The sequence below is a fragment of the Berghia stephanieae genome, chromosome 1 (assembly GCF_034508935.2).
Source record: "Berghia stephanieae isolate SIO BIC M18660-M18661 chromosome 1, UCSD_Bste_1.3, whole genome shotgun sequence".
NCBI lineage: Eukaryota > Metazoa > Mollusca > Gastropoda > Nudibranchia > Aeolidiidae > Berghia > Berghia stephanieae.
Window position 1 is genome coordinate 123,095,547 of NC_088360.1, and position 12,500 is coordinate 123,108,046.

At 34.5% G+C, this 12,500-nt stretch overlaps 1 protein-coding gene across 3 annotated transcripts in view; it reads left to right on the plus strand.

Moving 5' to 3' along the window:
• The window catches only part of LOC144962964 (ras-related protein Rab-3-like), an 83,617-nt gene that overhangs the window by 54,948 nt on the left and 16,169 nt on the right, over nt 1–12,500 (plus strand). For all 3 annotated transcript variants that reach the window (XM_078896445.1, XM_078896447.1, XM_078896446.1), the window contains one exon: nt 4,336–4,454. In XM_078896445.1, the coding sequence (XP_078752571.1) occupies nt 4,336–4,454 (119 nt within the window). The remainder of the gene's footprint in view (nt 1–4,335; nt 4,455–12,500) is intronic.

A 12,500-nucleotide genomic window follows, 5' to 3' on the forward strand; every position in this document is an offset into this window, starting at 1 on the left:
GGGTATGGTTTATTTCGATAATGACCAATCTTTTGTATTGTATCCCGATAGCTCTCAGTGGTCGAGCCCCTGCTTCAAAAGCAAAAGGACCAATATTGATCTCAAGTGCAGTTGATTTTTTATTTTTATTTATTTTTATTTTTTTATGATTCCCCCCTTGACCACCTAGCACTGATTGGGTAGGTAGATCTGTTAGATTTGGCAGAAAGTATTATGCGATCGAGAGAATTTAATAAGCATTACTACAGTCCAGTAAACGCCTTAGAAATCGGGATAAATTCAGGCTTTATGAGCCTTGTGGCTTATAAGGACCATTTTTCGTTTTATTTACTAATCTTATTATCTTGAAAACTGGAATTTATGCCCGTTTGCTGTGGCATGCAGAAGGCTTTCAACAACAACAAACAGCAACAGCAGCACCAAGAACAACAGCAACAAAAACAACAAAGACACTATCCAACCATTTGTATGAGATTAGCCCAACGGATATTGAGATGGCAAGCGATGGTCATGCATACTTTCTCGTGCTCTATCAAAACGTTTTGAATTTATTTATTTTATTTTTTTTTACCTTTTGACCAGAACCCTCTTTACTTCAGATATCGATCGATTTAAATAATTCTACTTGCCAAACATATACATTTAAAAAATAATAATAATAAAGAAGAAGAAAATAAAAATCCTCAAACCCTAGGGGGCCTCGTGGCTCAGTAGTGCTCTTTTCTTCGTACCCGAAAGGTATCGAGTTCGATCACCTGCCGCTGCGCTATGTCCTTGAGCAAGTCACCTCGCCCTAGCTCAATTTTCACTGCGGCTGACGCCTGGGTTATTCCAGTCTTCCCTTGGAATAGACTATAGAGACAAATTTCCCCTATGGGATGTATAAAGGGAATTTTAAAAGGCGTCTCAGTTTTGAGAATTTGTGACAAGTTGAGGATCATTTTAATCGATCGATAATTGAATCAAGGAAACATTTTCCATCCAGAATGGAGGAAAAAAAATATGTTTCACAGCGTTGAGCCGTCTGAGTGATGACAAGGGACCAGTCAATGGTGGACACGCCTAACTAATAAAGAGTGTGATTTGATGTTAGTGTTAATGGACTTGTTACCGGTTTCTGTTACCGGCTTCTAATCAACCAACACCCGGATAATGAGACGTTCTCTGTTGTGCTTTTGTTCTGTTGATTCAGACGGTATGAATCTTCGTATTCTTCAATTATTGTGATGTTGGCCTCAGTAGTAATATGTTGGGTTGTTTTGTTTTGTTTTGTTTTGTTTTTGTGGTTTGTTTGTTTTGTTTGTTTTGTTTTTTTTTATTATTATTATTTGGGGGGGGGGGTTGTTTTTGTTTTGTGTTTTATAAACTCCTACTGACATATGTTATTTAAAACAAAAATTTCAGTTACCTCATGATAGTGCCCGCCAACTTACAAGGAGTGTGGATTGTAAATGAATAAAATAAACTAACACGTGGTTAGGCCATTTTTTCCCCCAAACTCATACTTTACAGTTATTTATTTCTCTGTCTTGTTTGATATTTATTTTCTCACCAGTGAATACATATTCATGAATTTTGTCTCTGATCTGTCATCCTTCTTTATATTATGAAAAATAAACAACACTTTTCCAGTTTTACTCGTGTCAACTACATAATATATTTGGATATCAAATTTTGTATTGATTGTAAGGGATCAAGTAAAACGCTCACCACTATGAGCCGAGCAATAACACACAACTGCAACCAACACAACTTATGTGTAACATTCACCGCTTTTAATCTTATTGATAGACTTTGATTAGAATTGATTTTCTCTTTGGCTGAGAAAATCTCTTTCTCTTTCTCCCCCCTCCCCCCTCAAAAATCAATCCATTATTTTTCTTTAAAGTAAGTTGCTCTTGCTCAGTCCAATCCCCAATCGAGACTTGTGTCATGGACTATATATATATACATACCTACATGTCAAATCACCCCGTACGAAGCAAATGTGTGTGTGTGTGTGTGTGTGTGTGTGTGTGTGTGTGTGTGTGTGTGTGTGTGTGTGGTTTGGGGCGGGGGAGAGAGACGATGCCAGTCAAGGAAAATAAAAGTGGCGAAATCATCTCAAATCGAGTCTCAAACATCCTTGTGACCTGCCAACCATGCTACCATAATTACACCACATTGGTTTCCAGATATTGGTTGGGATGATTTCATTATTCGATCATCTGTTAAAATACACATTCAATATGAAATGAGAAACTATAGCAACAAAATGCACTGAACTATAAGATGACGTGGGTTTTTTTGTTTTATTTTTTTTGTTGAGAAATTAATAGTTATTTTTCTTTTTAGTTTCTTCGTAATCAATAAGTCGTTTCAAACCGCTTTGACATCTTTATTATCTGCTAAATATGTCCTGTGTGTCGTCACCCCTTACATCTTCTGTTTTTACTAGTTAACTGGTGTACTCTGGTAAAACACGTATTTAAAAAAATGGTCAGAAAAACTCGTCTTCAAATTATATCGATCGATTTAATAACACCCTCATCTTGGCAAAAAACTCTCAAACCTTGGACCTTGCGATATTTGAAGCACGCGGTTTTATTTTTTTTATTTTTTTTATTTTTTTGGTTTTATTGTTTTATTTTTTTTTTTTTTGTTTTTTGTTTTTTGGCTTAACTTTTGTAATCAGTATCTTTCCATAATGTAATTTCAAATTTTCTCCATTATTTGGTTCAAAAATCCTACTTTGTGGTCGGGACAAAAGGTAATACTTGTAAAGTTCCTTAAGTAAACAATTATTTATAACTCATAGAATTATACATATGCCTCAGTTTTCACCCGGTTCTATGGGTTAGATTAAGACTAATAACCCAGAATTTTAGATAATGGCTTTACAAGAATAGAAAAATAACTTAATAAATTAAGGGGAAAAAAGTATGGTTAAAGTTATAATCTGATATTAAGTTCTGTCACAGCCTCGTTCGGCATCCAAAAGTCCGTATAAGTAGTATGTATAGGTGACAGATCTGGATTTTTCCAGGCACATGATAAGGTGTGATGGACTGCAGTCTTTGTTTTGGTTTTCCCCCTTGTCTTTCTCCCTAGTTAAATTGGAAATGAGCCAAAGATTGAAAACATTACTTGTTGGGTTGTGTCTAGATGTGTACCCAAGTTGACATTATAGAAAACATGATTACTATTCCATTATAATAAAAGATATGAAGAAATGTGTATGAAACGATACCATATAAATTAAGCATTAAAGAAATATACAATAAATAAAGCAGTCTTTCTGAATTCTGATTTTAAGAACACGAAGAAGAAGACTGATTTTTTGGGGATGTGTTTTTTTAACTTGTATTTTATTTTTCTTTCTTACTTTGTTTGGAACCATTTCATACACGCTTGTTCATATCTTTTTCTTAAATCGCTCCCTAATTTCTCATTTTGATAAAATCATGAATAAATTATATTAAGTTCAAGGAAGACAATTTTGTGCGTGCCCTTCTTTCTAAATTAATTGATTTAGAATGGTAATAAAATCAAATAATGCTGCTTTTCTCTTGCCGAGACTTTCAAACATGTTTTCAAAGCACAATTCTCTCCTCAATCTCTAAGATGCCGGTTATTGATTTATGGGTTGTTGGAGCATGAGTGGTGGTGATGGTGGCTTTCACACACCATTCCTCTCCTCGTTGAGTCCACCCAGCCTTCAGAACATTCAAGCCTTCTTCAATAAGCGGTTGTGATGAAGTAATTCCGGTTTATGTCCAACCCGTTTGGAGCCACGGACGTGGATTTGAAAGAAGCTCGTGATCCTATTGTAATTAGCGTTGTATCTCCTCAACCCTGAAAAATATCTAGGGTCTGGGTGGATGTGACAGCTACAAAGGATTGGCTCGACAGTTTTCTTTGCCTTGATACGTTCATCAATGTTTTCGGAACCTGTTTGTTTTTGTTTGCCAGCTTGCATATTGGCTTGTTATTTTGTTTTTGTTTATTGTAGTAATTTTGTATTCTTAGTTTTGATCAATCCCGTCTAAACTTCAACTTTTTCTTGATTAGAAGCAATATGGTCTCAAGTGCATGAGATATTATTAAATTGAATAATATTAAATTATGTTGAAATCTAATCAGCATAAGATTTATTACTTCTTCGATTACTATACAAAATTTCACGTTAAAAGCCGCTTCCTCACATATGTTCTATGGTACTAAGTTTGCACTTTTATTGTTGCAGTCGAATTCTCCGAGTGTTTATCATGACTTAGATTTTTTTTTAAAAAAAAAAAGAATGACATGCAGCAATATTGATCATTTCCCTTCTTATTCTCTCCTCTTCATTTCCAGGACACCGCCGGTCAAGAGAGGTATAGGACGATCACCACAGCTTACTACCGCGGTGCCATGGGCTTCCTTTTGATGTACGACATAACCAACGAGGAATCATTTCAGGCCGTCCAAGATTGGTGGGTTCCTGTGCCTTGATTTCGCCACTGTTTTTGTTTGTTGTTGTCGTTTTGGTTTTTTTCAAATAGATAATAGAAAATGAGTGGAAAAAGACGAGCACCGATACTGGCACTGTATCAGGTTACGATTCTAGCAAAGGAAATTGTATGAATTTGAGGGGTGAATGAGAATAAAAAGGACGGTGTCAGTTGTGACAGAATTCGTACCCGCGTCACCTGTGTGAGCATCAAGATGACTCACTATTGACAAATAGTACCTGTATCGACTAATAGTATCTACCTCTAATGGGCGTTTCTACGCTTCTGAATTCAATGTGTCTTTTCGTAGTAGTTCTATATTTGATCCAGTTACCGAATGCTGCCACTCTATCCGACATCTGCTGCTTCACACCGACAAAACGCTTTTTTTTTCCATTATGGCCTGAACATTTGTCAAAAGCTCCATTTATTGTTACATCAAAGAGATCTGAGGTTTTAGACTTAGATTAATCGGGGGTGACTTTAAACTATCAATACATGTTAATTTTTTTTTCTGGCCGAAATGAAAAAAGCATTTTTATTTTTATTTTAAAGGGTTTTTTGCGTGTGTTTTTTTGTTTTTTGTTTGTTTGTTTTTTTTTTTTTGGCTTTCTTGTTTTTGATCGTTTTTTTTTTTTTTTTTTTTTTTTTGTTACTGTTCGTCTGTCCAGTTCTTGGTGTGAACAAAAAAAGGGAGAAGGGGGGGGGGGGGGGGGGGGGTTATTCCCCATAATAAAATTAATCTTGTGATATTTTGAGTTATCCGAATACGGGATGGGGTGGAGTATTCTTTTGATTTTAATCAGCGTCGTTTATTTTATTTATTATTTTGTTTTTGTAATTTGTTGGGTTTTTTTTTTAATTAATGGAAGTTTCTTGTTGGACAAATATGACAATGTATTAAATCTCAGACCATATTATCGTAATATTTTTTTTCTATCGGGAATCAATAGCGATTTATTCTTCGTCCTACTCGGCGTAAAAAAATGATCAATTCTTGATATAAGAACCCGAATGCAATTAGCCGCTATCGATCTGACAACAACAATCATTGATTATTTCGGAGGACTTGTTTCAGCTAAGTTGAAACCACTTTAGGATCAGCGGTCCTGTTTTTGAAATGAACCAAATAAACGGTTCTTGTACAGCACCCATTACTCGCCATGCAATCTATCGACCGGGTCGGCTATTGGCACCAAATTAGCACGAGACAATGGAGTTAATACGTGTTTTATAGCTGGCTAGACATCAGAACTAGAGAAGGTCAATCCTTCATTACGTAAACATTTTATCCTTCGGTAATATATTTTCTAGTCCCCCATTCAACTCCGGTGAATGCATTTTTTTCACGAAAATTAATTTAAAAAAAAAAAAAAAAAAAAAAAAACAACAACAAAAAACAACCATTGAGAATGATTTTGACTTTAAGGCAATTAAATAAATAAAATTCGCTTTATTCATCCCATAGCGGAAAATTGTCTTTAGGATCTATTCCAAGGGAAGACTGGAATAACCCAGGCGTCAGCAGCAGTACAGCACCGCAAACTGAGCTTGAGCGAGATGACTTGCTCAAGGCAGCGGGTATTCGAATTCTTTACCTTTCGGGCACGAAGCAAAGACCGTATCGCAGAGCCATGGTGCCCCATAATTGAATATATATAAATAGATTATTTAATCTTTAAATAATTGATGGTATTAATGATGATGATAATGACAATAATATTAATAATAATAATAATAATAATAATAATAATAATAATAATAATAATAATAATAATAATAATAATAATAATAATAATAATAATAATAATGATAATAATGATAATGATGATGATGATAATAATAATAGAATATTATACCCTTCCACGCGGCATTGATAGATGCGGTCGCCTAGGCACTTGAAGGAATATAGATAATCCATCAAACATTAAAGGACTGATGATATCAACAGGAATAATCATCGTTGTCCGAAGTCAGTAAGTTGGGGGTTAATGAGCTTGCGCAAAGAATAAAAACGAAATGCCTGAAACTGGCTTCGAAGCAAGACATGTCTTAACCACTCGGCCACTTCGCCTTCCTTTAAGGCAACAATAGCATAAATTATAGTATAATCTTCCTTGTAAATTCGAGCGCCAGATCGCACTCTGGCACCTTATCTCTAGTAGCTCAGGTTCCCCCTTTCTCTTATCACCACAAGAATTAGTTTCTCTACTCCAACTTTACTCTGGGGATACCATCACAATCCCACGGCATTTATGAAAGATTTACATCCGTCTGATATTATTGAATCAGTTTGTTTGCTTGTGGTCCTCGTGGTCTGGTGATAATAATGGTAATCCTAATAAAAATAGTCTCGAGGAAGTCGGTTGGGTTTCAGTCAGTCATGAGGGAGTCGTGTATCGGGATGATGACAATGATGATAACATTATTGACAGGCGAAAAATGTCAAGAGACGAAATATGAACGCTATCCATACTGGGAGTTAGTGATACAAGGGATTGTCTGATACTTGGTGTGAGATATATTATGGATAGTTATAATATTGATACAGAGAGAAAGAATGATGTGATAGTCACATTGATCGACATTGGACGTTTACAATTAATGATAATTATATGACATGGCAAAACGCGCGCGCACATACACACGACATGCTCAACGCACATATACACTCTCCCCTCCCCCCTCAGATACACACGTATACCCACAATACTACGGCATTACTAGTCAATATATAATGACATATCAAATATATCTTCCGGTATGGGTAAGTATTTGCTAGTTCTAATATTTATAGTCGTCAATTGAGTATTGGAATTTGTTTCCACTCCAAATAGTATGGTTGTGTGTTGGCCAACGTCTTTAACATACTTTTGCCAAGTGTGTTATATTATGCCATCTCCTACTGCTCAATCGTTAAATTTATCAAAAGGTCTTGAAAATTTTAATTCGTCAATAACTCATGATGTCAGCAGGAATATCTGATAGCGACACTTTCAGCGAATGTTTCATCAGCTTGTTAACAAAAGCTTGTCTTGGAAATTGCATTACTTTCAGTGCCATCCTCTAGTTTCGTGACAGAGCAGTGTAGAAGCTGATACGTAACCTTTTTAGGGCCTCTGCAGGAAGTTTGAGCATGCAGGCAATTCACGGTGTCGTCGTCGCTTGTCCCTTTCTGCGTCAGGGCCTCCTCGTCCTGCTACAGAAGCTGCCTGACATGCCAACAACGGCCTACGTTTGCTTCTGTCCTCTGTCACTGTCATGATTTCAGCTTCTCTCCGCTAACTCCAGAATCGTGTCTAATTTTAATAAGATGGTGTGTAATTTGCGACGAACAAACATCCTTTCCTATCGGAATCAAGCTTTTGCTATCTCAAATTAAACCATGTGGGTGTTATGACGGAACGGTGTTGCAACCGCCGACCACACAGCTTTGCAAAAGTGTCTAAGTTTCATCACAATAAGTTTGGGTGTTTCTTTATTGGATTTAAGCGAAATAGCCGTATGTGTACAATCGATATTATACGCAGTACTTGTGGATAGAGCTCAACTTCCTAATGATTGATGGATTACGATAAAGAAAAATCAAATCTGTACCGCAATCCCAAGTAATGGAATCAATAACATCGTGGGCGGGCATAGTTTACCATTGAGTTTAAATAGGATAATGACCGTCGTAGTATAACATTGTTATCAACTGTGTTATTAGTATCGTACCAAGGAAGTTAGGAAAAATATCAGGGCTGCCAGCTGCTTGCAAAAAAAAAAAGTGTAGGGTATTTCTGTAAGATTAAAAAATAAAATAAAACAAAACCAAATTGCACTTTAAAAACAAACAAACAAACAAAAAATACACTTTAAACTTCGGAATAAAATAATATGTATTTGACTGTTGAAAGTTTTCTTTTTATTTGCCCACTCCGTACACTGAGTTTTACAAGTATAGCTTAATATTTTACTTGTAAGCACGAGGGTGTTTTCTTTTTGTTTTGTTTAAAAATTATTTTTAGGCGTGTTTGTTGTGGGGGGGGGGGGGGTATTTTTACTTCTTTTTTTTTGGAGGGGGGGGGGGGAGTTGTTTTTTGTTGTGGTTTTATTTTTTTGGTTTTTGTTTGTCTTCAGGTTTTGGTTTTTTTTGGGTTTTTTTTTTTTTTCATTTATATATTTTATGTTTGTTTTGCGTATTTGCCCGCACTATTGTATCAAATAGAATTTGTGAAATATGCATTGCCTGCATAAAAACCGGTTAAAATATATAAAGCCCTGTGCAAAATTACCCAATATCAAATGTGGCTGCACAGTATCGTCAATCAATACAATTTTTCTCCAACTTTTTCTTTCATTGACGATCAATCTTACACTTTTTCTGATTCCGGGGTTGGCAGCTCAGGGAGTAACATGTGTTATGGTTATTATCATTTATACTCAATTGCGACGGGAAGTGGGCGAGCAGAGAATTATGATTATGATGATCGTTATTATTATTATTATTATTATTATTATTATTATTATTATTATTATTATTATTATTATTATTATTATTATTATTAATGGGCTTTGTGCGCATGGATATTGCGCTATATAAAGCTCAATTAGAATTACAATTATTATTATTATTATTTATCATCATCATCATCATCATCATCATCATCATCATCATTATTATTATTATTGTTGTTGTTGTTTATTGTTATTATTAACATCATCATCATCATCTTCTTTTTTTTCTTCTTCTTCAGCTTATTATTATTATTATTATTATTATTATTATTATTATTATTATTATTATTATTATTATTATTATTATTATTATTATTATTATTATTATTATTATTATTATTATAATTTTTTTTTTTTTTTATTTATTTATTTATTTTTTTTTTTATTATTATTATTATTCAGCATAACAACTGCTCTAACCTGTCTTGGTGTTGAATAATAAACATGCATCGATCACGGTGCTTGACAAATACAAACTGAAAAGAATCAATGAATGAAACCAAAATTAATTAAATCGATCTTTTGGATTGAAAACAAAAAAAAAAAGAAAGAAAGAAAAGATTGTCAAAACAAAGCAAAAAAAACGTTCTATTTTTCTTTGGTTTGAGCGGTTTGCCCACAGTTAAAAATATTGATGGAAATTATATTTTAATGCACTGGAAACACCCCACTCGCACCCTACCCCCGTTATTGAGCATTTGAGTGTTGCCAATATTGTTTTATGGCGTTTAGGACTCCGTTTTTTAAGCTAATAAATAAGAATAAATCCTGTTTTAAAGACTTCATGGTTGTTTTAATAACGTTGTGGGTCATTTTGATTGATCAATATTTGAAGTAAAAGTTTTCATGCTATTTTTCTTTTTCTTTTTTTTTTTTTTAAATAAATGGTTTGTCGAAGTGGTCAGTACATATCTGCATGCCTGCCTAGTACTACGAAATATTCGTGGAAATATCAATTTTTGGCTCCAGCTACAGAGCTTCATAAGTCTCTTTGACTCAATAAAATCATGTCGAGAAGGAAAGTCTAGCTTCTTAGAACCTATATTCAGGATATTGGAGCGTTATTTTGGACCATGCTGAGAGCAAATTGTTTATTTCTAACGCTATTTATTTAAAGTGAATTTCTCTTCTTTTCCCTTGGAAACTACGAATTTTAAAAATTTCAAGTAAGCAGCCCTGTATCTGTTAGACGTTTTACCTTGAGCTTCAATTTCCCCCAAGGTGCGTGCAGATCCGCATCCATGCGGCCCACACCACACCGATTGTGTTGGTAGGTAACAAGCTGGACCAAGCGGCTAATCGAGTCGTCCAGGTGGACAGTGGTCAGACACTCGCCAGAACCTTGGGTACCTGTTATTACCCATCCAATCATTTTTCTCTCGTTCACTGTCATTGGTTTGGGTTTTATTTCATTTATTTATTTATTTTTTGGTTTGTTTGTTTTGTGTGTGTGTGTGTGGGGGGGGGGGGGGGGGTTGTATTTTTGGGGGTTTTTTTTGTTTGTTTTGGGGTTTTGTTGTTATTTTTTTGTTTGTTGTTTTTATTTGTTTTGGGGTTTTTTTTTGTTTTTTTTTTTTTTGGGGGGGGGGGGGGGGGATCATTGTTGTTTTCTGTTGGGTTTTTTTAAAATGTGTTTTATTTAATTATTTTGTTATTGTTGTTGTTTTTGCAATTGCTTTTTTTGGGGGGGTTATTCTCGAATTGTTTGGGGTTTTTTTGTTGGGTGTTTTTTTTTTTAAATTGGACATTAAATATCATCTATACGAATTAATTTAGAATGTACATGGTTAATAATCAACTTTACATTCTTTATACATCGTGTTTAAGAGTTATGATTTGATGATTAATAAGTGCGAGAAGAATGATTTATTGAATATTTTTTAAACTTAAAGTTCTACCAAGGTCTACCAAAGTCTAAATTGGAGATGAAGTATTAAATGATTTAACATGATGGGTAAAGCGGATGTAGATACTTTAAGAATTCTTGAATTCGGGGATACGTGAAATGTGGCGGTTGGTTTTGTCTTTCGTATTAGAATTTCCTGAAATGTATCCTATAATATGTCGAGTCCAGTATTCACATATATATTTGATCATTAGGGTTTATTAGAAGTAGAATTTTATAAATAGATTTGAATAGTTCGTTTGATTTTTTTATTATGATTGCTAGGGTGATTTTAATGAATTTGCAAGTTTGAATTTTGTGTTATTGATTGTTTGATTTCTGTATTCTGTAGCAGTTTAACAACGTTATTTAGTTACAATTTAATTTATTTTATATTTTTTTAGAAATATCCATTTTAAAAAAAATACTTTTTAAAAATAAAATTATATTTTATTTTTGCTCTCTCGCTCTCTCGCTCTCTCTCTCTCTCTCTCTCTCTCTCTCTCTCTCTCTCTCTCTCTCTCTCTCTCTCTCTCTCTCTCTCGTTCTTTCTGTCTTAAATTTATTTCACGATAATAACCAGTTAGATGAGAGCCCCTCGCTTTTATGTTATAAACATTGCATTGCTATTTTTGTTTGGTTTTTTAGTTTTTTGTTTTGTTTTTTTTTGTATCCAATTTTGAAATTGTTTTGGCATAGGACACTGTTATTAATTTTATTCACGATTTTGACTAATTTTGATTAAAATTATCCATTGCAATTATATTTCATGTTCTCTTCGGTATTCAACCGTTGAAACTGTCAACATTTGTTTTGTTTTTTTAATGTTTTTTTTTCTCTCTCTTTCTCTCCTTCCACCCCAACTCCCTCGACTCTCACCACATCTTTACAAAACCTTCGATATCAACTCACTCTCATCCTCTCCACCCCCCACCCTCCCCCCCTTAAAAAATACAATCCTACCTCCCTATGACGTGTTTTCCTCGACACCATTGCCATTGGATATGCACCATTCTCACACAAACAATGAATGACAAATACCATTGACGTTGTGGCTGGGGCGGTCTTATTATGTTTCTCAACAAAACATGACACCGGATATTGGATATGATCATCAACTTTTCTTCCATATCGATGATGATGATGATGATGGTGGTGATGATGATGATGATGACCACCTATTGTTATGAATGTGTCATGTGGATTTATCAAACTTCACAATGGTGCTGTTCGACCTCATCTCGTCTCTTCTCGGGCATTGCCATCATTTTGTCGTCTATCGATGCCCGCTGCTACCGTCCATCTTTCTTTACTGTATAATGCCATTCGACCAATCATCTGAATGGCTTATTACAACATCATCGATCCTAAAATCTTTTCAACGATATTTTTCATATCTGAAAAATAACTCTTTTTGTTTCCATTGAAAAAAAAAAAACAACAAAAAAAAAAAAAAAAAAAATACTGACACTCGACCGGTCTGGTATGGAAATTACAATCCCATCTTCCTGTGCTTTGCCAACGTAACTCGTTATAACAATTTGGTTTTCCCCATACAAATAAACACCGGTATCATCAACGTTATTATCGCAACATTTGTGATATCGATACTAAATTGTCGATAATTATCGTGGTAATTGGCA